Source organism: Lepus europaeus, chromosome 4 (genome assembly GCF_033115175.1).
Source record: "Lepus europaeus isolate LE1 chromosome 4, mLepTim1.pri, whole genome shotgun sequence".
NCBI lineage: Eukaryota > Metazoa > Chordata > Mammalia > Lagomorpha > Leporidae > Lepus > Lepus europaeus.
The window spans coordinates 110,797,683-110,825,130 of NC_084830.1; the positions used below are offsets into that span (position 1 = coordinate 110,797,683).

A 27,448-nucleotide genomic window follows, 5' to 3' on the forward strand; every position below is an offset into this window, starting at 1 on the left:
TAGTAGTAGTTACCTAATTCTTCATTTGTTAGCAGGTTGCACTGGCCTCCTGATGGGTTGGGACAGTTAAAGGGAATTTTGCAAATGGAATCCTCTAGTAAGGTTATGTCATATTCTGTGGCTCTTGTTTAACTCATTACACAGGGAAAAGCTCTTATCTGTCAATCTGCCTTCACACTGGTTCAGATGCACTTGGAGGAACAGCTGGCCCTAAAACTCATGCTTTGTAAGAGTGCAATCATATTTAAAACACTTCAATAATAAACTTATAAAGGAACTTTTGTTGAAATAATGTTGGATTTACAGAAAAGTTGCAAAAATAGTACAGAGAGTTGACATGTATTCTTTAACTAGTTTTCTAATGTTAATATATTATATTACCAGAGAGCACCATGATCAAAACAAGAAATTGACTTGGTTACTGAGTTATTAGTGAAACATATTCTAATGTTGTCAGCTATCCTCCTAATGTCCAGTTTTTGGTCCATGGTCCAATTCAGGATCCCACACTGAATTGAGCTGTCATGTTTCCCAAGTGCCCTCCAACCTGTGACAGTACCTCAGTCTTTCCTGGACTTTTGTAGAGCAGTAAGTCTGTGATTTTGTCCTCTTAAACTCTGGTTTGTTTAACACCTTCTCATTAGACTGAGATTGTGCGTTTTGGACAAGATCCCCCAGAAGTGATGCTGTGCCCTCCTCAGATGTGTCTCCCTCCCACGACTTCCCTTCTTCACTTGGTTACAGGTTTCTCCTCTGTGAAGTGACCATCTGTCTCCGGGCCATTAACAACTGGATACTTTGGAAATACACTCTAAGAATATACAAATATCCTATTTCTCATCACTTCTTTGCCCATTTTTTTAGTAATCATCCATGGTTCTTCAAGGTAACAATGGCTACTTGAGGTTTTGCTAAATTGAAAATAAACTTTTCATAATTTTAAAATTTTATTTATAGGCAAAATCTACTGAGTTGAAAAATTACTATCCTGTCAACCTTGCCTTTCCCACATCTGTGAGATTAGATAACGAGTTTAGGCACAACAAATCCACAGCACCCAACCCAATCCTACTCATCCCATCATCTCTATCCCTTCCTTACTGCAGGAATCAGGGCTGACTTTCTCACTGGCCTCATAAGACCTCAAAATTTGTAGCATCATGAGGAAAGAAGCCATTGCCAATCAATAACAACTGTAAAAAATAATGAAACATACCTTTTCCCCTTGGTTAGGTTGGGTGTTTAACTTGCCTTAAAATGACCACATCCCTGGAGCTTACTCTCTCTGACCAGTCCTAAGAGGGCCCTTAGCTGGCAGCAGATTCAGAGTCCTCTGGGGAAAAGAGAGGTGCAACGGCAGCTCCCCTGGGTCTCTGGGTTTTCTTGTTTTGGGGCCATTCTTTTGAGTCCCTGGCAGTGATGTCATGGTAGATGTTTCCTAATTGACTCTCCAGGAAGAAAAAAATAACTAAAGGCCTGGGTATAAAACATTTGCCAATTTCTGTGGCATGAATGCTGCTTTTTTAGTTGGTTTCTAGGCTCAGTAGCAGAGCACTAAATACTATTCACATCACACAGGCACGGTCAATGTAAATAGATATGAATAAAATGTAGTAAGATATTAGGAAGCTTTTGAGTTTTGTCTATTTCCTTTGATTTTAACATAGTTTATTTAATTATAGATTAAGATTTTTTTATTCTTTTTTTAATTAATTTATTTGACAGGTAGAGTTATAGACAGTGAGAGAGAGAGAGAGCGAGAGAGAGAGAGAGAGAGAGAGAGAGAAAGGAAACAGAGAGAAAGGTCTTCCTTCCATTGGTTCACTCCCCAAATGGCCGCTACAGCCAGCACTGCGCCGAGCCGAAGCCAGGAGCCAGGTGCTTCTTCCTGGTCTCCAATGTGGGTGCAAGAGCCCAAGCACTTGGGCCATCCTCCACTGCCCTCCCGGGCCATAACAGAGAGCTGGTCTAGAAGAGGAGCAACCGGGACTAGAGCCCGGCGCCCATAAGATATTTTTTTAAATTCTAATTTTTTAATGATTTGAGAAGCAGAGAGTCCAAAAGAAAGAGGGAGAGAAAGAGAGTTCTCATCTACTGGTTCACTCCCCAAATTCCCACAATGGCCAGGACTGGGCTGGAGCTGAAACCAGGAGTTAAGCACTCAGGCCAGGCCTCCCACATGAGTGCAGGGACCCAGTCCCTTGAGCCATCATGTGCTGCCTCCCAGGGTGCACCTGAGCAGGAAGCTGGAATCAGAAACAGAGTCAAGATTTGAACCCAGGCACTCCTATATGTGTTGCAGATTATCTCAAGTGGTATCTTAATAATTAGCCCAAATGTTCATCCCAGATTTATATAAATTTTAATAATGGCAGTTATTAAACAACTGCCTCACAAAATTCCTAAAAATTGTACTACCTGGTTCTCAAGAGCTGGCATCAGTCCTCTCCAGCACACCATACCACAGCGTGGTGACCATGAAACCTGAGGTTCCATAATACTCCCAAAAGCCCTCAGTAAGGCAGGACGATGCGTTCTCCTGTCCTTCAAGGAATCCCTGCAGCTCCAGACGCTCTGCAAGGGAAGGCTTTGCTGCGACAGTAGAAACTGCTGCTACCACCTGTGGCTTCCGCAAGGGCCCCAAACATTCTGCAGCCATCAGACCTGTCTTGGGGGTTGCCTTCTGTGCTCATGAGGCTGCAGAGGACTCCCCAGGACTGACACCTGTCTATCATGCTCCCAGGAGGCTCCCTGGGCATTTGTTGTCCTTATCGTAATGAAAGGGATGTTTTAGAAGCATCCTGGGAGGAGGAACGGTGAGGGAAGGTGAGAGTCTTGTGCCTGAAACTGTGCCCAAAACCATTTTATATTTTTACCCCTTTCTCCAGCTCTGGCTTCCATGGTGTTAAATGTGCCTTTCCTAGATTAATGGAATGGTTTCCCATCGATGGTGACAGACCGTACACTTCCCTAGCACCTTTTAATGCACACAGTGCCCTCACACATCCCAACTATTTGTTTCTGGCCACAACATAACAAGGTAGATTTTGTTATCCCCACATGTGTAGAGGCACTGCATATCTTCAGAAGCATTCGTGCTTACTGTGATCCTGTGCTTACTGTGATCCTTATATGCTTGGGGAAATAGCACCTCCATGTTTATAGACAGATCAGATGACTTTCAAGGTTCTAGAGTCAAGAAGAAGCAGTACTCTGACCACTGCTATACAACACAATGCACACAACAGCAGCTCTCTAAACTGCTGTGGAACGAACACATGGATGTGAGCTGACTGCAGAGCTTGTACTTTTCTCTCCAGCAAGGAAATGATGCTGGTGAAGCTGTCATTAAATGGTAAAGAGTAAATGTGAAGCATTGGAAGGCAAAGAGATGTACAAGAGGCTGTTGACTTTGGAGTGAGATGGAGCCATTGCTCCAGGCTGTGCCTTTTCCTAACTCTATGGCACTAGTTAGGAATGCCATCTCATCACTCTGGGAGGCTAGGTTTTTTACCCATAAAGTGGGGATAACAAAATCTACCTTGCTATGTTGCGGCCAGAAACAAACAGTTGGGATGTGTGAGGGCACTGTGTGCATTAAAGGGTGCTAGGGAAGTGTACAGTCTGTCACCATCCATGGGAAACCATTCCATTGATCTAGGAAGGGCACATTTAACACCATGGAAGCCAGAGCTGGAGAAAGGGGTAAAAATATAAAATGGTTTTGGACACAGTTTCAGGCACAAGACTCTCACCTATTTCAGTTCTAATTCTAGGGCTTCCGGAGCTGCTCCCTGGAACGCACCAAGACAAGAGCACTTCAGCAAGACTTGTCTTCCAGCCTATCATTTGGAAAACAAGGGAGCAGGGGAATAGAAGAAATCCTGCTGCTGATATTTCCTGGGAATTAAATGGCAATGCAAAGAGGTACCGTTAGGCTCCCTTTGACCTTGGCCTCCTGGGATTATTGAAGAACCCAGCACGCAGGATGGCCATGCGGGTGGGGGCACATTTAAGAGGTGCTGGACCAAGGCATGTTCTAGTCTAAATGATATTTGCTCAGGCCCCAGTGCCAAATTAATGTCTGATCCTCAAAGGAAGAGAGAGAGGGAGGGAAAGAGAGAGAGAGAGAGAGAGAGAGAGAGAGAGAGAGAGAGAGAGAATTTACAAGCACCCAGAACTACAAATGGGTATTCAACATATCAGACAAATCATCCATGGGGGAATGGGGTGGGAGTGGAAGATAGGACAAAAGGTAAAAATTAAATCAAATTATAAGAGCCCATTGTTTGAGACTGAGCTCCTATACCAGGTCCCAACAGATAGACCAACATAAAGTCACAGGTGATCCACAGCAACCAATGGAAAAAAAGGACCCAGCCCATCTGAACCTGCATAAAGAAACTCCCTTTACTTTAGCCCTTACAAGGAAAGTAACCTGAAGTAGCCTGATGTTACCCAATCTGCTTTTCTGTATTACTCTATTTCCTGTTTCTGCTCATGCTATCTTACAAAAAACTCACTCTTTTGCCTCACCCAACAGAGCTCTTCTGTTTTAGACAGGATGCTGTCTTATTCGTGAATCACTAACAAGAGTTAATTATATCACTAAAATCAATATGATGGAATTTTGGTTTCTGACAAAACACACAACAACAACAATGTAGAGCTTTGCACTGACCAAAGAAAATGGTGGGTCACATACTGAAGAGTGTGACTTATTCAGCCCTCTGTACCTAACAACCAAGGAAGGCAAAAAGAGGAAAGAGATGTCCTTCTAGTGGTGGGGCAGAAGATGCCCAGAGGGTATCAAGCCCTGCAGTGTTCTTGGCCGAGTCATAGTCATGCATTTAGTCCTTCCTTTGAGAGCTGGGCACTGTGGTGCTATGGGTGGGGTGTGGGCAGAGCTGAATCTGTAGGTACAGCTGACCTCTACCTCCTGGTTCCATAGGCAGACACAAGTCCCCAGGGGAGAATGACAACACAGGTGCTACAAGGGAGCAGACAGCAGCTGCCTTCAGAACCATAAGCAGGGTGGGGAAGAGGATGAGAGGTGTCTTCCTGGAGAGAGTGACATTTATCCTGACTCTTCCACTGCTGGGTAGGATTAGCTAGGCAAAGAACCATGGTGATGCTTTTGGAAAATGCACACAGCATGCACAGCAGCCCGGAAGTGAGTGCTGCCCATCGGGAGGATCAGAAGGATTTTCGTGGAATTGAAGGATGAGAGAATCCAGATGGGATTGGCGAGAGGTAAGGCTGAAGGTGGAAACTCCGCGAAGTGCAGAGGAGCGGGCTTGAACTCTGAGCTCCAAGCTCAAAGCAGGCATGCTCATGCAGGAGAGTGTTAACACAAAGCGATAGGTGCTGGAATGTCAGTGTGAATATGGTGCTGTCAGTTTTTCTTTACTTTAAAATAGCTGTGTGAGAGCACTGGGAAGGAATGGGGTTACTTCAGCATTCAGTTTAGATTTCACAGTTTAAGATCAGCAACCCCATCAGTCTGGCTCTGGCAGAAGCTGGCAATGGTAGAGTATGTGGGGAGGACCAATCACACGATGAGCCAGGAAGCAGAGACACTCTTCCTCTACCCTCTACATGATCTCTGTATATGCTGACATCATGATTTCATCATGGGTCTCCACTCCAGAAACCTAATCCAATCCAATCACTTCCAAAAGGCCCCACCTTCAGATACCATAATTGGATCAAGCCTCCACTCTAATCCATCAACCATTAGTATTAACTTTTTTTTAAAAAAAAGATTTATTTATTTATTTTAAAGTCAAAGTTACAGAGAGAGAAATCTTCCATATGATAGTTCACTCCCCAAATGGCCACTCCAAAGCCAGGAGCCAGGAGCTTCTTCCAGTCTCCTACGTGGGTGCAGGGGCCCAAGCACTTAAGCTATCTTCTACTGCTTTCCCAGGCCATAGCAGGGAGCTGGATTGGAAGTGGAGTATCTGGGACTTGAACTGGCGCCCATATGGGATGCTGACAACCTAGACAGCAGCTATACCTGCTACACCACAGCACCAGCCCCAACTTGTTAATTATTAACCTCAGACTTTGGGATTTAAAAGTTGGTATGAGCCCAGTCGTGCTTAATCCATAACACACAGAGACAAGAAACTCCTTATTTCTACCTGGGGGGATGGAGCGTATAAAGGATGAAGCCCGCTCCTTATTCCTCATCCCTTTGATGTTGACTTAATCAACTCCAGTATCTCTTCCTTAGCTTGCAGTTCCTTTGTAAAGGTTAACTCATTAAACTAATGGAGTGACACAAGGGTTGGAAAACCTGGATTATAAAGACTTGAATTGCCCCTACAGTTAACAGTTAATATCTCAGTGCTAGCCTCTATGCTGAGAGTGTTGGGGGAACTCACAGTATCCTACCAAAGAAAGCAATACCCCCAGACAGACTGGAGCCCACCTTTGCCAACTCAACCGAAACACATAGCACCCTATCACCAACCAAAGGAAGGCCGTTCACACTATGGTCCCACCAGAGGTCCACACATGAGCTGGTCATGCACTACTCATCCCCAAATTTGAACTATAAAGATTCTCTTTAGTCCTTTGGGGAGTCTATGGATTAAACTTTAGTCCAACTCCCTGCTCTGCTCTCTGCAATTTTTGCTACTTTTTGCTACCACTCTATTGTCAATGATTGGCTTGCTGCTGGATGAGTGGACCCAGTTTTGGGGTCCTGTAGCAACTCCTCCAGTCTGTTTTAGGTGTTCAATAACAGGAGAGCATGGAACTGAGAAAATCTTGGAAAGGAAATATTATTTACGTTGATGTAAAGGGGTTGAAGATTCTGCCTGCATAGAAGTAATAGAAAATGGCACAACATTCCAAGAAAGAGAAACTGCTTGAGCAAAAACCCTTCATGACCAGTATCCAAGTAGTTGAGTAAGAATACAAGAACTGAGGCCTATGCTGTGGCACAGAGGGTTAAGCCACAACTTTGCAAACACTGGAATTCCATATCAGAACACCAGTTGGAGTTCAGGCTGCTCCACTTCCAATCCAGCTCCAGGCTGATGCAGCTGGGAAACCACAGGAAGATGGTCCAAGTACTCGGGCCCTTGTCAGCCATGTGAGAGCCCAGGGTTGGAGTTCCTGGCTCCTGGCTTCAGCCTGGTCAACCCCCAAGAGTTGTGGCCAATTGAGGAGTGAATCAGTGGATGGAAGATCTCTTTCTGTCTCTCCCTTTCTCTGTCATTCTGCCTTGCAAATAAATGAAATAAATCATATATATATATATATATATATACAGATATATATATATATATATATATATATATATAAGAACTCTCAAATCATTCATGATTAAGGATATCTTGGTAAAACTACTAAGTTTACTCAACAGACTCAAAAAAAATGTATTTTAAAAAGGTGATTCTTGGCATTCCCTACCTTCCCTGTTCAGATACAACCCACTTCATTTCCTCTTCAGAATTTAGAGTCATCTTTATCCACTTTATGATCATTAAGCAGGGGACAAAATGATGACTTGCCTTTCTCTAGAGGAATGAAACATAAAAACGAAAACCTTGTTTTAAGAGGGGGGAAAAAACCAACTCCCTCCGGGTCTGGCACAAAATTAAATTTTATGAGTTACTCAGCAGCCAGAGAGGCGCAGAATGAAGCCAATGTGAAACCACCTTTCAAGGTAACTGGAGTTGACAACTAAACACACTCAGGGAGAGGGAGAAAAGGAGTTAATAGAGGCTGAAGTCAGGCCTTTTTATCCTTCACCTGAGCTGGTCCTTTTCATATGTTAAGTGCAACTCCAGCAAGCTGGGTGAGGGAATTAAACACTATCATTAAAAAAAAAATCAACACCTAGGCTAAAGCAGACATTTCCCCTGGAGTCATATGCCACCTAGGGTTACAAAGAATTAGGTAAGCCTGCTATGCTGGGCTATAATTATTCAAACAAGGACAGCCATTGGGGAAGCATCCTTCTCCATACCCCAAGCACACAATGCTCCTCAAACCAAAGCCTGGCACCCTGCACTGTAATTGCTAAACTTCCACACATGATTGCAGCCCTGGGTAATGGTTCCTGGACATAGCCCATGGTTGAGACAGGACAATAGGTCACTCCATGGTGCCAACTAAGACTCAGTAAAAAAAAAAATGGCTCAGCAGAGAGGATACAAACAACCAGGAGGAAAAAAAAATTCAGGACATTTGCTACAGGATTCCTCCTGGCTCTCTTATTGTCTTCTTCCAAATTCCCAACTTTGAGAAAATTCCCTATAGAAACCAAACAGTACAGCCAATAGGAGTTTCAAAGCTGATCCTTGCAATGTGCCATCCCCTGCTACCTTACAAAAATGAATTTATGGCCGGCACCGCGGCTCACTAGGGCCTTGCGGCGCCGGCACACCCACACCGGGTTCTAGTCCCGGATGGGGTGCTGGATTCTGTCCCGGTTGCTCCTCTTCCAGGCCAGCTCTCTGCTGTGGCCCGGGAAGGCAGTGGAGGATGGCCCAAGTGCTTGGGCCCTGCACCCGCATGGGAGACCAGGAGAAGCACCTGGCTCCTGCCATCGGATCAGCGCGGTGTGCCAGCCGCAGCGCGCCAGCCGCGGCGGCCATTGGAGGGTGAACCAACGGCAAAAGGAAGACCTTTCTCTCTGTCTCTTTCTCTCTCACTGTCCACTCTGCCTGTCAAAAAATAATTTTAAAAAAATGAATTTATGACTAAAAATAAATGTGCTCAAAGTCTTTGCCATTTTATGGTTTATTAAATGCATATTAGAAGATACTAGATTTTGTAGACTAGAAAGGGCTCTTAAATTAAGAAGGCAAAGAAATGAGAATGAGACCAGCTGTTCTCCAATGACAGTGAACACTGAAGGAAAGCTAATAGAACCACATTAGAGCAGTGTGGTTCTTGAAGTATAAGTCCTATTCCAGTGCATCAGCACCACTTGGGTTTCTGCGACAAAAATAAATAATCAGGCCAACCCTCCAGATCCAAGGATCAGAAATGTGTTTTAACAGCACCTCCTAGTCACTGGGGTACGCATTCAAGTTTGAAACCTTCTGCAACATCACCATGGCCCTTCAACCTGGATGCCTGTTGTTACCTGCTAAATGGATCCTCTACCCCAGACCAGATAAATCAGAATACCTAGGACTGGGCCTAGGCACCACTGCTTTCGAAAACCAGTTTTGGCACACTGGCTAAGATGCCAGCTAGGACACCTGCAGCCCATATTGAAGAGCCTGGGATCAAGTCCCAGTTCCACTGGGGATCCCAGTTCCCTGCTAATGCAGACCCTGGGAGACAGCAGGTGACAACCAAAGTAGCTCGGCTCCTGTAACCCATGTGGGAGACTCAGATTGAGTTCTCCTGGCTCTCAGCTTTGGTCTGGCCCAGCCTCAGATGTTGGAGGCATCTGAGGAATGAACCAGAGGATGGGAGCTCTATCTGTCTCTATTTGCCTCTCAAATAAATACATAAATAAATTTTGTAAAAATAAAAAGCTCCCCAGGTGATGTGAAACTTAAAACCCATGCATATAAAAGGTCTTCTGAAAGTTCATGAAAAATGTATACCATGAAAAATTATGCATAGGTTTCAAATTTTTTGTGTGCCAAAATAAACTTATCTTTTAATTCCATTTTTTTTTCCATGAACTTCTTGAAGTCTTCTCATACTCAAACAAGACCCATTTAGATTAGATACTTTTGGACTTTTGATCTGAAGTTTGGCTCAAAGTATTCAGAGTCATTGAATGAATCCTTTCACGAAGAGAGGAGATTTCCATCATCACGAGTGGGAGAGGTGAGATGCTCATCAAAAGCATCAAAATCTTGTAGCGAACTCAGTGGTGACAATGGTATTTAATAATTCCCCCAGCATGACAGCTGCTGACTGAGGGAATCGGTGGCCTCATGCCCAGTCAGAGGCAGTGAAGAGTGGTCTGCACCACCCCGCTGGGGGCCACAATCCTCCAAAGGAAGCTCAGAGCCTTCTACTCACTTCTGGGCTTTGAAGCCCTCAGCACAAGGGGTGTGAGCGTGTGGCCTATTTGTCCCTGGTATTTGGTGTTGCTGGCTGCACAAAATAATGATGAGTTGTCAGGGCAGAATTCTAGGCGCTGATTCACCAGGGACGGGTGGGCCGTGGCACCTGCTTTGCACATGAAACAGGAGTTGAGGCCATCCTTCTACCCAAATCAAGACCTTGGCAGCCAGCCCAGTCTAACTGAATTCCTCAAACTGGGGTCCACTACTCTCCATTTAAAGGGGATATGAGTATTACTGAACTGTAAGAAACGCTGCAAATTGGCTTAACAGAAGAGGCGACATACTTCAGGGTGATATTGCAAAAATGATGGACCAACCCTCACGTCTCTATATACTACAAGGAAGACTAAGACCAGGGGCTGGTGTTGTGGCACAGTGAGTTAAGCCACTGCAGTGCTGGTATCCCATATGGGCCCTGATTCAAGTTCACTGCTCCACTTCCAATCTAGCTCCCTACTAATACGCCTGGGAAAGCAGTAGAAGATGGCCCAAGTGCTTGAATCCCTGCCAAGCACATAGGAGACCCAGGGGAAGCTCTTGGCTCCTGGCTTCAGCCTGGTCCAGCCCCAGTAGTTGCCACCATTTAGGGGAGTAAATCAGTGGATGGAAGATCTCTCTCTCTCTTTCTCTGTCTCTCTCTCTCTCTTTGTGTGTGTGTCTCCTCTCTCTCTGTAATTCTGCCTTTCAAATAAAAAATAAAATAAATATTAAAAAGAAAAGACTAAGACCAATTCTCCCTTAAAAAATAGCAAGAAGTACAGGCATTTGGCCTAACAATTAAGATGCTAATTAAGATACCCTGGTCTCACAACTGAGTACCTGGGTTCACGACCTGACTCCAGTACCTGATCTAGCTTCCTGCTAATGATTACCCTAGGAAGCAGCAGGTGATGGTTCAAGTAACCAGATGCTACCACCCATGTAAGAGACCTGGTTTGAGTTCCAGGTTCCCAGCTTCAGCCTAGCCCAGGCTAGCCCTGGCTATTTTGGATGTCTGGGGAGCAAACTAGTACACAGGAGGAGCACGCACTGTCTCTGTCTTTCTGCTTCTTACATAAATAAAATTTTTGAAATGAAAAGTAAATAACAGGGATTCCAAGATGGTGGAGTAGGGAGTGAGCTTACTGCTCTATTCTAGGGGAAGGTAGTTGAACAAAAAAAGTGGAGAGAGTGCAATCTCAGGAAGAGTGAGGGAGAAAACTGCAGTGGAAACTCCACACACGTTAGAGGGATGCTGTGGATCTACGTGGAGGGTATGGACATGCAGCACGAGCACGGACACAACCCAGAACCCCAGGAGCCACGAGCTTCAGCTCCAGCTTTGGAGAGTGAGCTGAGACCAGACTGTAGCAAGCCAAGCCACTGGTTTTCATACTATTTGTTAAACTATGTACTTTGTGTAGTGTTAATCTTATGTGTATAAAGTTACTTGAAAATAGATATTAGTAAAAAATAACAATGGGAATAGGTGAGGGAGGAAGAAGAAGGGTAGGAGTGCAGGTGGGAGGCAGGAAAGGGTGGGAAGAATCTCTATGTTCCTAAATTTGTATTTGTGAAATGCATGAAGTTTTATATGTTAAATGAAAAGTTTCTGGGGAGGGGGGAGAATGCAGTGTGTGGATCAGCAAAAAATGAACAGAAAATTTTAAAAAGAGCAGATATCATAGACTGGAAGCAGCCCCAAAACTGCTCGTGAACATGCTTATGGAAACAATGTCATCATCCTAGTATCATCAGTTGAGTGAAGCTTGAATATCTAAACTCTCAGGTATTATCCCCTCTTCCATGAAGCAGGACAGGGATAGAAAAGACCATGCTTTGTATTTCCTGTGCCTATGATCACACAGACCTTAAACTTCAGTCTAATTTTCACCTTTTTTGTAAAGGAAGTCTTTACCTTTTTTGTAAAGACTTCCTTTACAAAAAAGCTCACCCCCCCACACACACACATACACATACTCACCTAGACACATATACACACATACAGATATACAGTCCTTTGCAACTCTCATGCCCTTACTTTGCATCTAGATTGTCATCATTATATTACAGGATGAGTATTCCTTACTCAAAATACTTGGGGCCAGAAGTACTTCAGATTTCAGAAATTTTTTCTGGATTTTGGAATATTTTCATATATCTAATGAGATATCTTGGGACCAGGACCCAAGTCTGAACACAAAATTCATTTATGCTTAATGTATACTTTATACATATAGGCTGAAGAAAATTTTATACAATCTTCTTTTAAAAATTTATACATGAAACAAAGTTTCCTAGTGTGGAGTTTTCCACTTGTGGTGTTGTATCAGCACTCAAGAAGTTTGTTTCAGATTTTGAAGCATTTTGAATTTTGGTTTTCAGATTACAGATGTTCAATGTATACATCACAACTGCTTATTTACATGTCTGCACAGATTTTCTTAAGGAAAGAGACCATGGCTTTATATCCCCAATGCCCAGCTCACACATGGCACATCATACGTATTTCTGAGTGAGTGAACAAAGCAAGCTCTGCATCTACCTAATAACAAGATAAGAAGAGGGGAGAGTTTTATCCTAGTTGTTAATATGCCTGCATCTCATATTGGACTGTCTGGGTTCAATACCTGCCTCTGACTGCTGATTCCAGCTTTCCTGGTAATGCTGACCCTGGGAGGCAGCAGCAACGACTCAAGGAATTGGGTCCCGGCCAACCATACATGAGATCTGGATTGAGTTTCTGGCTCCTGCCTTCAGCCACACTCAGGAACTGTTGTGGGCATCTGAGGGAGTCAACCAATGGATGGGAGTTTCTCTCTCTCTCTCTCTCTCTGTGTGTATGTATGTATGTGTGTGTGTGTGTGTGTCTTTCTCTGTATCTCAAAGGAAGGATGAAAGGAAGGAAGGAAGGAATGGAGAGAGGGAGGGAGGGAGGGAGGTGAGTAGAGAGGGAGGGAGGAAGGAAGGGCTTTCCTATAAAATGAATCTTAAAAAGATAGTAAGAATAGAAAGCAACAGACAAGAGTGAGAGACTATATACCAGGAAATTAATAATGATTGACTATGGGATACAAGCTCTGCAGAGTTGTCTATTGACAGCCAATCATGGATACAGCGTATTCAGAAAACTCTACTGGGGATTTTCTAAGGAGAAGAGAGGAAAGAGCAATGCTTATACAATTATCTAGAGATGTATTTTTTGTTCAGATCTATGTGGTCCTCTGAAATAAGTCCCATCTAAGGGCATAGCACCTCCGGACGTTAGGCAAAGATAAGGTAGAGAGCTGCCAAGGGAACCTGGGCCAAATCAAAAACCTTGTTTCCCTCTTTCAATTCTCAGGAAAGCTACATCTTGTCCAATCACTGTGCCTCCATTCTCTCTGCTTCACCTGGCTTACCGCCTTTTGCAGATTCTGCCCTTAGGGAACCTTCTATTAAGACTTTCCTCCTGTGCCTTCCCTGCCTGATCTCTGAATGATGTCTATCAACCATACTTTGGTTTCCCTACTATGGCCACCTTTCAACCACCCAACTCCACACCCTTGCAGTGGAGTCTGAGTCTAGCAAATCTACTCATCCAGAAAGAGTCTTAATGATTTTCACCATTGCAGAAGATAATGGGAGAAGCCAAACCAAAGTCCATGGGCTAAAAAGCAGACAGAAGAGTTTTCTTGGCTGTGAGGGCACAGGAAGCCCTTCCTCCCATGTCTGCCAACTGGGGATTGAGTAAGTGGAAAAGCACCTGCAGTCTAAGAAAGCTGATCTAACAAGACACAGGGTGACAAAATGCCACACACTCAACTCCCATCCCCAAGCCATCCTTCACAGCGCTGAGGGGCAGTCACTAGAAAAGCAGGCCTGCTGAACAAGCGGTTGGCTTTTATCTTTAGACTTCAGCAGCTATTCATCAGCATCAATATTTTAGAACTCAATCAGCTCAGCTCTAGCCTGAGTCCAGGACAGCGACATGAGCACGACAACTCACCGCATCCTGACAGCTGAGGACCTCCAAGATGCTATTGAGTAGTTCCACGCAGCACTTCTTCTCTGGGACTTGGTGCTGCATCTCATCCTTCTGTTCCAGCAACTTCTTCAGCTCCTTGGTGATGACAGGAAGCAGGATGTCCCGGCATTCTGCAATGAAGGCAGTTCTCAGGCATGTGGGCTTCCACAGTTTTTATATACGTGTATATATTCATATCTATATCTATTACCTATAATTTTTTGTTAAATAAATGATTAATATTGCATTTCACACAGCGGTTAACGAGCTGTGGCCGCATCCCATGTTGGAATTCCTGAGACCAAGTCTAGACCTAGTTCTACCTTCCTAGCTTTTTGCTAATGTGCATCCTGAGAGGCAGAAGGTGATAGCTCAAATGGCTGCTAAGTCCCAGCCACCAACATGGGAAACATGAACTAAGTTTTAGCCTACTAGCTCAGCCTGGCCTAGGCTGGTGGTGCAGTATGCACTGCTCAGCACGTAGACTTTTCTCACTCACCAGTATTTCTTAGAGTTCTTTCTGTGTTATGACAAATGGGAACAGTTTAATTATTATTTTAGGGGCTGGCACTGCAGTGCAGCGGGTTAAAGCCCCGGCCTGTGGCGCCGGCATCCCATATGGGCACCGGTTCTTGTCCTGTCTGCTCCACTTCCAATCCAACTCTCTGCTATGGCCTGGGAAAGCAGTGGACGATGGCCCAAATGCTTGGGCCCCTGCACTCGCGTGGGAGACCTGGAGGAAGCTCCTGGCTCCTGGTTTCAGATTAGCTTAGCTCTGCCCATTGCCATTGTGGCCATTTGGAGAGTGAACCAGTAGATGGAAGACAGCTCTCTCTCTCTCTCTCTCTCTCTCTCTCTCTCTCTCTCTCTCTCTCTCTCTGGCTCTACCTCTCTGGCTCTACCTCTCTCTGTAACTCTTTCAAATAAATAAAATAATTTTTTTTGACAGGTAGAGTGGATAGTGAGAGAGAGAGACAGAGAGGAAGGTCTTCCTTTTTGCCGTTGGGTCACCCTCCAATGGCCGCTGCGGCCGGCGCATCGCGCTGATCCGAAGCCAGCAGCCAGGTGCTTCTCCTGGTCTCCCATGTGGGTGCAGGGCCCAAGCACTTGGGCCATCCTCCACTGCCTTCCCGGGCCATAGCAGAGAGCTGGCCTGGAAGAGGGGCCACTGGGATAGAATCCGGCGCCCCAACCGGGACTAGAACCCGGTGTGCTGGCGCCGCAAGGCGGAGGATTAGCCTGTTAAGCCACGGCGACGGCCTAAAATAAATTTTTTTTTTAAAAAGATTTATCTATTTACTTGAAAGGCAGAGTTAGAGAGAGACAGATAGAGGGGTCTTCCATCTGCTGGTTCACTCCCCTAAATGGCCACATAATAGCATGAGCTCCAAAGCCAGGAACTAGGAGCTTCTGGGTCTCCCACACAGGTGCAGGGCTCAAGCACTGGGGCCATCCTCTACTGTTTTCCCAGGCTATCAGCAAGGAGCTGGATCAGAAGTGGAGCAGCCAGGCTCAAACTGGTACCCACATGGGATGCCAGTACCACAGGCGGATGTTTACCCTGTAATGCAATAGTGCCGGCCCTCAGCTTAATTATTTTTAAAATGTTCTACAGTATTCTTATTTAGCTATATCCTTATTGATCAACATAATGCACTGATAAAAGCAGTACAAAAGTGAATAACTTCCCACTTTCATACTCATGTACATTGCTTTCATCTTAAATAAATTAAAACTTTTGCAGACAACAGTATCTCTGCTGACATTGCTATCTGGGAAATTTCTAGAAGATTCTGAAGTCCTACACAGCTTTATCATTATATTTATCTTGAAAACAGAAAACCTTTAGGGACCCAAAAAAATCTAGAAATGCTTCAATGCATCCTATCCAGACACTGTTTGATGTGGAGTATATATATACTAGGATTTAATTTTAATTAATTACAACAGAGGCCACTGTTGTTGGTGGAGCTGGTAAAGTTGCCACCTGTGACATCGACATCACATATGGACACTAGATTGTATCCCAGCTGTTCTACTTCTGATCCAGCTCCCTGATTGTGGCCGTGGAAAAGCAATGGAAGATGGCCCAAGTACTTGGTCCCCTTCCACCTTTGTGGTAGACCCAGATGAAGCTCTGGTTCCTGGCTTCAGGAGCTGGTTGAACCCTAGCTGTTATGGTCATCTGGGGAGTGAAAGAGCAGACAGAAGATATCTCTCTGTCTCTCTCTCTCTCGCGCGCGCCCAATAGTTCCTAAAAATAGGACAAAGGCAATGAACAATAAAAATAAGGCAGCAATGGCAGAAACTAGAATAGGATACATGTGGAAATAGGTAGAGCCCTCTTCTTGTTCTAGATCCATTCTGGCCCAGCTCCTTCACTGCAGTCCAAGAAGGCAGCCTGCTATAGGCTATAATCCTAGGGGAACTGTCACAAGTTTCCCTGCCCTGTTCTAAACTGGAACTGGGCACCTGACCCCAATTAGGATGGTCCCCTGAAATCCACATTGTGAGGAAAGGCTCATATTAGTAACTGCTGCCATGAGTAACATATATTGAGTGTTTAAAATGTGCTAGGCATTGTTTTAAGTGCCTGGCATGACTTCAGATGATCTGCCCCATGACTGTTGCAGGTAGATACTATTATCAACTCATTTTCTGGATGAGGAAACAGAGACTTGGTGTGTGTACAGAACCACTAAGTGGCAGATCCAATCTGGTTCAGAGAGGAAGAAGTGGGGTGTGTGTGGGGGAGTTCTTCCATCCCCTGATTCACTCCCCAAATGGCCTCAACAGCCAAGTCAGGTCTGAACCAAGATGAAGCCAAGAACCTGGAATTCTGGTATTCCACGTGAGTAGCAGGGCCCAAGTGCTTGGGCTATCTTCTGCTGCATTCCCAGTGTATCAGCAGGAAGCTATATCAGAAGCAAAGGAGCTGAAACTTGAACTAGTACTCCAATATAGGATGTTGGCGTCACAAATGACATCTTAACCTGCCATGCCACAAAACTGGCCCCCAGAAGTATGTTTTAACATTTATCTTCCAGGTACGAGCACTGTGGCAGAGTGGGTAAAGCTACCACTTGCAGCACTGGCATACCATACAGGTGCCAGTTTAAGTCCCAGCTTCTCCACTTTCAGTGCAGCTCCTTGCTAATGCACCTGAGAAAGCAGTGGGATATGGCCCAAGTCCTTGGGCCCTTGAACCCACGTTTGAGTTCTAGATGAAACTCCTGGCTCCTGGCTTTGGCCTGATACAGCCTAGGTCTTTGCAGCCATCTGGGGAGTAAACCAGTGGAAGGGAAATCTCTCTCTCTCTCTCTCTCTCTCTCTCTCTCTCTCTCTCTCTCTCTGCCTCTCCTCCGTAAATCTGACTTTCAAATAAATAAATCTTTAAAAAAAAAAAAGATTTTCTTCTAAAGGGTGTTAACTTGTAATTTTTAAACTTTTCATTTGCTAGACAAATTACATGTGTTAGAATGCTTGTCCCAGATAAGACTGGGAAAGAGCACTTAGAGAGGGTAAACTCTTTATTCCTACAAAATGAATACCTCACCTACTTCATGACTCTTGCCTGCCCAGTTACGCCTTCACTAATATCGTCATGTTAAACCCAGCCCGGAAATAAGGACTGTGCATTATCTGATTAAGTTAGATAAGGATTAAAAAGTCTATTCATAGTTAATTTTGTAAGTAAAATAAATAAAATATTCTAACAAAAGAGATTTAAAATACAACAAAAACTCCTCTTCTTCTATATTCTCTGGGGAAAGGTGAGTCACCAAAAGCTGTGCTCTCAGATTTGTGTCAGTGCAGAGTGCAGTGTAGCTGGAGGAGGAAAATGCCCCGAGGCAGTGACCCTTTGCCGATGCCACCACAATAATCCACGTGATGGCAGTGAGATCAGAGGTGCTAGAGTCCCCTCCCCCAAACAACGATTTGCTAAAACCTTGAGGTGAAAGGGAAAGCAACAGCTTCAAAGTGGTAACTGTCTTGAGTTCAAAGTGTAAGAAGAAGATAATGTTTTAAGGACTCAAGTGGCCTTTAGTGACTCAAAACTAAAAACCATTTAAACACTCACCATCAGAACACTGGGGTCACAAGAACTTCCTGAAAGGAGACCTGCAAAGGCAATTAACTCACTCATTCGGTCAGTCATTCGGTCAGTCACCAGTCCACTATACTTGTGGAGGCTCTGCTATGTGCCAGTTATTAATCTGCACTGAATGGGAATAACCAGAGGTTGACTACCCATCACAGCAACAGAGCCAACAGACAAGAAAGCAGACCAGAAAAAACTTAGTGCCTTGTTCTTCTGGGAGTGGTGGCCTGTTCAGAGGCCATTAAACAGAGCTTGGAGTAACTGAGGTCATGTTTTTCCTTAGAAATTCATTCGGTTAGTAATCTGGTTATGATATTTCAACTAGATCCCATTACAAAAACAAGAATCCAAAACAGTCACTTGGTGGGTTTCAGATATCAGCGAAGATCTCCTTGGGCAGTTACTGGACTTTTTTAAAGTCTTATTAAAATTGAGTTAAATGAGTAGATGCTCATGGGAAGGTCTGGTATAGTAAGCTCACTGTGCCTGGAAGCATTTAAGGAGTAGGCAGTTGCCTATGGAGTGGTGAACGAAGGAGATAGAGTGTCAGATGAAGGGTTGAACTGAATGGTCATCAAGGCTCCATACAAAATTCTAGGATTCCATAAATGCTAGGTACAGAGGAAGCGGCAGGAGGAAGAGTCAATTTGCTAAGTAGAACACGGACAAGTTTGCAGCGTTCACAAACCAGGGCTGGGGGAGCTGCAGATCAGGTCCAAGTAGAAGCAGTAGTTTATCAATCTGAGAGGCATCAACTTTAAATATAATCAAAACCAGCACCCCATAAAATGGAGGCTCATGGTTAGCAAGGTCTTGGCTAAGGAAACCATTACTAAGGTGGTCTGTGTTAAAGAAAGTACTTTGTCTTCTCTTTAACCATGATTTCTCAGAAACGTCTGGCTCCTCTGTTTCTAGATGAAATAATTTTTCTCATTTGTAATTGGAACTGTGAAATTATAGCCGTCTGTAATGCTTCAGAAAGCAACGTTTATAAATTGGTGCTTGACTGTCAAGCAAACACACAAATGGCTTTGAAAGATAAATATTGCAAAGCCTTAAATCAATCTTCACGGGCAGAGGTAATGGGTAGCAGAGACCTGCACACCCATGCAGTGTTCCTGGTTCAGGTCCCCAGTATCTGACAAAGGCTGGAAGATTTGCCATTGGGTGACAAGTCCAAATGCTAATGCAGACCAGCCTTTGAGGAATCTGCAGAGCTACTCAACTCTGTGTATTTTAAAGGAAAGGATTTTTTTTTTTTTTTTTTTTTTTTGTGCAAGTAACTGCAGTAAAGAAAATGTAGTGTTTCTGGGCTCTGCTTTCTCCCTTCTTTGAGAAAGTGTGGTCACGGGGCAGTCAGTGCCGCCTGCCTGGATCATAGTCCTCTTGAAGGCTGATGTCCTTTGCCAATAAAATCATGACTCAGGAGTACTTCAAATAACATAGTCCTTTTCCTCACCTGCTCCAATCCAGTAGCAGCCCCATGGAAAGAACCAGATGTAGAGTCTTTTCCCACTTTGGAAAACCACTTTGAGACTCATCAGCCCCAAAACGCATTTGTGACCTCAGCTACAATCCCAGCACCAGAGGGAAAGGTTCCTAAGCTGTACATCTGGACTAAGCACTCAAGCCAACCTCCCTCGTGTTCCATGTCAACTCTCCTAATGCATCTCCTTTCTCTCTCTACACATAGGAGGTCCCTGATCAAGTTTCCACTACCCTCAGGGTGGTTTCATGAGTCCTTTGGCATAGCTGGAGCCTTTTTATGAGCAAGTCCTTCCTTACCTCTCCATCCTCATCATTGCCACTCCTGCAGCTCCTTCTCTGCTCCAGCCCTGAGCTCTCCTTCTCCTGCCCAGCAAGTTTGGCACACATTACCTTCTTGTCTGCAATGCTCTTGGCTGACTAACTCTTTGTCGCCTTCTAGGTGTTAATGTAGGCATCAAATTCCATAGGAAATTTCCATGGCACCCAAACTCTGACTTGACCCTTTTCTGCAATCCTGTAGCACCTAGAATATACTTCTATTTTTACCTTTTATCACGCTAGCTGGTCATTGCCTATGTAACAGGTTTTTGCTATCATTCCAAAAATGAAAGTAGGGCCCAAGCTGAGGACAAAAGGTTCTAATTATTCCACATACAAAATGCAAATCATCTCCAGTAGATAGGAGCAAGCCATTATCCCCCCAGGTCCTTTGAGAAGTACCAGTTCATTACCAGTACTATAAACAAGCCACAGGGATTCATCCTAGTACCAACAGGGTCTGCAGAAGCCTGGGAATGACCAAGAAGAGATGCCATTTCTCCTCTCCCTCAGAACAGAAAGAATCACTTGTAAAACAGGCACCTCATATCCCTGCAAGGAAAAGGCTTCCTAGTGTATGATCCCAGGTGCATCGTAGTTCCATCATCATGATGGACAGCTTTTAGAATATTCTGGAATGTGATGCACAGGGCTTGTCCAACATCCAGTGGGTTTGCGTTGGGGCTCCTCAGGTCCTCAGTGTGGTTACCCATGTTTCTAAGCCTGACTGTGGCAGCCTGCATTTGGAGTTTCATTGCACTTACAGCCAGCCCCTCACTTATTCATCAGCACGGATTAATTGATTTTTCAATCCTGGTTGATTTTTCAGACTTTAAGGTGAAATTTGTTCAGCTTTAGCCAAGTTCCTATTGACTGAAAGGTGAATTCAGTTCAGTTCAGTCCTCTTGAGGGCCAGTGAGGGCCTGTGACTGTCATGGCTCACTCCCTTCCCCCAGACTTTTTGGCACACAGGGAAAACCCCAAATGAATCCCCAAGTCTGGCAGGCAAGGCTGGGCCACGTCAGTCCCGCTCTGCTTCTTTCCTTCCTCTGCTTTGGGGAGCATCTGTGAACATCAGAGGCCACTACGTTGGGTCAAGTAGACAGGAAGGATGTCCACAGACACGACTGTGGCCTGACAGTTGGCAACTGGGTCTCACAGCCTCCTTCCTCCAGCCAGCATGTCAGAAAGAAAACTAATTCCACCCACCGGGAAATCAATAACTACCCACAAACTCCCTATTCCAGATCAAGTCGCAGGCCTTTTACAACTCTACTGTCGTTACCCACCGCCACACACACACTGCTCAGCAGCTCCTGCGAATCACTGCCCTTCCTCCCATAACACCCTAGTCACCGTCTCCTGACATCACTCACCGGCCCCGTGCCCCACCCCCTCACCAGTACGTATCTACCTGATGAACCCCGAGGGCCGAGATATGACTCCCCGGCTAGACAAACACAGCCTATTTACAAACTCTGGAAAACTCAGTGACTGCTCAATTCTCTTCAGGAATTGCAGAAGGCAGAAGACGTAATTAGACAGTAAATCCTTAAGAAGAAACATACTCCGAGAACTTGATGCCCAGGTACCCATTTAAAGTCCAAATTATGCTCTGGTTTTCACCACGCATCCTTAATTTTCACATAAACTATGATTTTTGCACTGAACTTACAAGCAAATGCCTGATAATAAATTGGTATATGCCATTCAGAACCAAATGGATGTCAGGAAAGGTGGATTGATATTTAATTGTTGGAATTTTTAAGAGGAGGTGGATATGTTTGTGTGCCCAAAATGCCACACATTATAAATATATTCTGAAAGCTCTGAAGGTCTATATGTAATATATTTACATCCTTAAAGATCTATGTGTATGTGTGTGTATAAACACATGTAAATACATAGAAGGGATCTTCAAAGAGGTCATGGAAAAATGCAAATTATGTAAAAAATATGCATGGACTTCACATAGTTTTGTAGCAGAATAAATTTGTCTTTTAATTTCATTTTTCCGCAGACTTGTTGGAACACTCTCATACGCATGAAGTCAATGAAGACTTGGGTAACAGACATGGCTCTCATGCCTACTACATCCCAGTGATGTGTTATAAACAATTAAATAGAGCAAATAGATGTGATCTTAGATTGGATTCTCTAGGAGGAAACTCTTACATGCAGTTTGGGTGAAGGCAGCATTCTAGAAGGTGTTCCAGAAAAAATTAGAAAGAGAGGAAGGAAGTAGGAATAAGCAAGGAAGAAGAGCAACCAGGGGCAAAAGGCAAACAGCCCCACAGAAGGTAACTTTTGGACTCAAGTGCTCAGGCCGATCTAGAGAGGGTAAGCCACAGGGGCAAAGGACTGGAGTATTGAAACCCAGGGGATGGACAGTGCCAGGCATGTGGGGTATCTGCAGTGAGTCATAGGCAAAGTAGCATCCAGGGGCCTGAGGACAGCCCTATGAGGCTGAGGCCATGCTGGCTGTTGGGTATGAAAGACCTCCTGTGCAGAACTGAGAACTGAGAGGCTGATAACTGCCAGCATGACACAGAGTCTGTAGGACTGGCAAGACCATTCCACATGCAGTAACCAAAGAAGGTCTCTCTGAGGCGGGGACACTTGAGCTGAGAACTGAAGGGACAGAAAGGAACAGCATGCAAAGATCTCAGGGCAGAGCGCTCAGGTGGAAGAAATGGCATGAAAAGACCCTGGGGCAGAAACGTGCTTAAGTTGTTGCATCGATCATGCAGAGATGAGGGAGGCCAAACTGCTAGAAACAGGGAGCTTAACATGAGACAAATTTTGAGAGGTCAGCTGGGGCCGGGTCTCATGAGGTCCTGTGCTCCATGGTAAGGAGTCTGATTACTGAACGGAGAGAAATCTCTTTTGTTTTTGTTTTCGTGTTTTTCATGGTGGTGGGAGGTAAACCTAGAGAGGAAGGCAGGAGAACATTGAGGAGCTTTGCAGAGGGGAAGAAAGGGTCTGCTAATGCATTGAGCCTCACTCTGTACCAGCTATTCTCTCCATGAAGTATACCACTCTACCTCTTGCATTATTCCATTCCCTGTTACTGTAATGAAATACCTGAGGCCGGGTACTTAGCAAAGAAAAGAGGTTTATTTAGCTCACAGCTCTGGAAGTTCAAAGGCAAGATGCTGGCATCAGCTCCACTCTGAAGGCCTCCTGGGAGATGGCACCACAGTGGTATAAATGGGTATGTATGGGAGAACACAAGGCAAGACAGGAAGCCAAGAACCATGTTAATCCCTTCCAAGTGCAAGACCTAATGACTTTCTATTGTGCCTGCACCACCAAAGGCCCTATCACCTCTTAACAGCACCACACTGGGGACCAAGTTTCTAACACAAGAAAACTTTGAAGGACACACTGAAATACAGCATCTAATCTATGGATGAGGGAACTAGAGCTCAGAGAGGTTCAGTCAATTCCCTAACATTACACAGCTAGTAAGTGGCAGAGCTGATTCAAACCTAGGGAATGTGACTCTGCAGTCCATGTTCACATCTACACAGCTACCTGGCCCCTAAATTAACAGAACAGAAGACAGAAGACAGAAGCTTTATTGGTTTGAGCAGAGGAATTACTGATAGACTAGAAGTGTTCTTTGCATATGTTAAGTATATGCACTTTTGAGTGAAAACGCAATAGATCTAATTTAGGGTTTACCAAATTAGGATGTAATTACTGAGACCATTTCATTACCTCAACTAGCAACTGTGAAGTGGCCAGCTACAGAGATGGTCTTCTATAAATGATTAGGACATCATTAGGGATATCATCAGTGTGTTCTGACAGGAATTCACACCTTCAGTTCCCCCTCCGGCACCTTCCCAATCTGCTAGGAAGGCTCTCACTGCCAGTTTACTCATTCAACCACAAGCCAGCTCCAAAGAAAGTGGTTTCAGGAAAACAGAGATGCAGACATGGCCAATTGAGCTGTGATCCAGAATTTGATTTGCTACTTAATGCTCAGAATGATTCCATTGGCGATGCCACACCAGATGAATGCAGCTTCGCCTGCTGGAAGAGGACCGTGACTCACTCACCTCCTAACCCTGCTGGATGGAAGTAGAAGCAAATAAGAAAGCTTAGGGCTGAACCAAGCTGCCTCTGTACTGGAAAATCTTGGCAATCTCTAAAGGAGAATTCATAGGGAAGCAATGTGCTCCAACTCAATTGCATGGAAGAGGAGAAATGAGTTCAATAGCTTTTTGACTGCCAAGAGCTGGGTCTTCGATATTCTGACCCTATTTGGTTCCAATTCAGTGACATCTGGAATTTATATCAATTCATAAGCACTCAGAACACCTATTAGAGCAGTCGGCACCACCCACAGCCCTTCCTGAGCTAACCATCCCTGACTCATGGCCTCTTTTCTGTACGTTACTACACAGATCCCCTAGTCCCTTCTCTCTCAGGCCCTGCCCCCAACCACCTCTTGGGTACTCACAGAATTCCCAGGCTCTATGGATCCCAATTTTTTCTTACCCAGGAACTCTTATACCTTTAACTCTTTGTGAACTACCTCGTAGTCACAAATTCAAATAGGGTTTTGTCAGCAGTTAGTGTCATTATGACAAATATATTTCAATAAGGGACATAAACTATTGGGAGTGTATAGGAGGGAGAGTGGACTGGGAACTTATTTAATCTTTACCAAAACTCATTCTATAGATTGTTTTGTCTCCATTTTATAGGTGAGAAAAAAAGGAGCTCCAAGCAGCTTGCCCAGGGTCATCTAGCTAGCATGACAATAACAGTGAGGATCCAGTGCACATCTGTCTGATGCCAGTGCACACAGGCTCATAACTGTAAGACAACTACTTTGTGTATTCTGCAAGCTTGAGGCAGTCATCCTTTGAATTCCCTAACTCCCTTAACTTGGCCTTAAACAGGAAATTCAAGACTCAGGTTGTTTTATTTAATGGTTGGTTAGTATTTGCTATTGTTTTATAAAGGTCACAGGGAATAAAGAAAAATTTCAATACTAGAATTAAACAATACTAGGCCTTAGTCAACTCGACCATTTAGTCTTTAGCCTAGTGGCTCACTCTGTTCATTTTCTAATTCAGCAACAGTGGGTTGAGCTTCCTCATCCCATTGCAGTTGACTGGAAGATAGTAATCATGACCTTCAAAATGTTTATTGCCTTTTCCTCAATACATAACATCAAGGATGAAATGTCTAATCTCAATAAATCAGGTCTCCTACAGTCCATTAGCACAACTGTAGTGCCCAGTAGGATGCTAGTAAATGTTAGGAGGCTTTTCCCTACACTTTGCACAACTCTTAGAGTCAGAACTCTTTTTAGTGTTGGGTCACTTCAGTACTCATTATTCTGTGCTGCTCTTGGGGAATGCAGGTGGTAGTAGCTAGGGAGCTGGTTTTCTGTTAAGGAGGACTGTGTATGTTTCTTTACCTTCCTACCTCCCCTGAGTAGCCCTTAAAGGACTATCTCCCATTTTAGGATTTATCTAATCACAGAGGAAGGTATAAAGAAGCAGGTAGAAGTTCTGAATGAAGGGCTGGGAAAGGAGGGTTTGAATGGCAGCCTTACTACTGCCAAGCTGCATGACTTTGGATAGATCACTTCACTTCTCCAAAAATGCTTAGAATGTCTCTTTTATAAGAAGGTCAACATAAAGCAAAACATGCATTCAGTTGCAGTTATTACATAGGCATTGGGATGCAGTGCTATGCCCAAGAAGTTTTTGAATGCAAAGCAGAGTAGGTTGAGCCTTCAGATTCCTTTAGCTTGAGCTAACTACAACACCTAGTCTAGACATGCTGCAATGAAATGGACTTGAAGCTATTATCTGTATCATTCAAAAAATATACTCTCTGGATAAACAAACTCAGAGAACTGAGTTATAAGAGATGGGTAGAAATTGAAATGATGAGGATATAGGACTCAGATTTTCATTTACCTTTTTGTATGGGGACAGACAAAAGGAAGAATTCAGCAGGCTCTCTCCAAATGTCCTTTCACATTTCTGTTTGCACTTTAGAATAATAATGCCACTTACCAACAACCCTCAAGCCATACATGAAAAATCTTATATCACAAAACTCACAAATACCAAAAGGAACAAAAACCAACAGCAATGTTTTGGATCAATATAAGCAGCTAGCATTTCCTTTCTGGGGAAAGAGCACATTAAAAGCTTCTTGTTTACATTTTAAGGCTAACAGAGGGACCCTTCATTTCAGAGAATTAAATGAGAAAACCCTCCTGGATTCACGCATTAGCAAAGTGGAATGGTTGTGTGATTGTTTCCAATCATCATCCGTTGTGCTCCTTCCTGCACCTTCCCCACATCAGTTCCAAAGGAGAGGAGTTCCATGCATTTAAAACCTGGTGTTGTTTATCACAGAGGGAAAACGAGAAGTGCGATATATTTCAAACACACTGAAGGACTGGAAGCAAACTTCAAAGAGGAAGGGGGGAAAATCACTGCCATTCTCTTCCCTATAAATAAAAATGGAATTGGGGAGGATTTATCCTCTGGCTTAGTTCTCTTCTCTGAAAGCACTGGGCTAAGAAGGTGGAGAGCAGAGACAGCCCCAAGGGCAGGGCTTGCACCTGTTTCATTTCTCTACATGTGCACAGCAGCACCCACGTGAGCCCTTCCCTGTAAGGCCCAAAGCAAAGAGTGATTTAAGAAATGAATCATACACTTAGGCCCAATATTTAAATAAGAGGATCAAAGAGATTCTGCTTGGACTCCAAAGTAATATAGAAGAACTAGGAAAAGTATGAGGTGAAAGTAAAGAGAATAAATATCAGTCAATGGCATGTAATGAGCTCTCTGTACAAAAGGAAGACAATATATGATCTTTACCCTTGGGACAGTCCAAGTATAATAAAGAAAAGAAGGTGTCAATTGACAGGAATAGCATAAAAAATACATACAATGAAGCATTTTCAATTATGTTCAGTCCCTGCTGATGTATCTCAAATTGTACTCCTATAAAATTGATATTAATATTTTATTTGGGGCATTACTTGTTCATATATTTATTATTAGCTATACTTATTTCTTTATATGCTGTCATAATCCAAAAAGAATAAAAGAAGAAAGAAGATCACATGCCAACGTTGAAGTTAACTTAAAGGCTCCAATTACCCTCCTTGGGGCAATAAAGGAAATTATTGCCCACTCAGGAGTTTTGTGATCATTAGGGCATAAAAGGACCAATTTCTTGCAGGAAACACAGCTTTGCCTGGCACTAAATTCTTAAAGGAATTTTTCATCTGGAGTTCTAATGTGGATGTTCTACATTAAGTTTACTAGTGATTAGCTGCTTTTGACATCAAATTGTGGAATTTTAGCTCTGAAAAGAATCAGAAAAAAGCTAATGGCTTTGACTAGTTTGACTATGTTAGTACTCATATGAAAAAAATGAAGAGAGGAGGCTTCATGTTTTTCTACTTGTCCTTACATGACACTTTCCCTTACCTTCTCATGTACCTAGCAA

At 43.9% G+C, this 27,448-nt stretch overlaps 1 protein-coding gene across 1 annotated transcript in view; it reads right to left on the minus strand.

Annotated features, from left to right (window-relative positions):
- DOCK2 (dedicator of cytokinesis 2) overlaps positions 1-27,448 on the minus strand; it is a 439,395-nt gene that overhangs the window by 264,249 nt on the left and 147,698 nt on the right. The window contains exon 26 of the mRNA XM_062189655.1: positions 14,023-14,171. Within this exon, the coding sequence (XP_062045639.1) occupies positions 14,023-14,171 (149 nt within the window). The remainder of the gene's footprint in view (positions 1-14,022; positions 14,172-27,448) is intronic.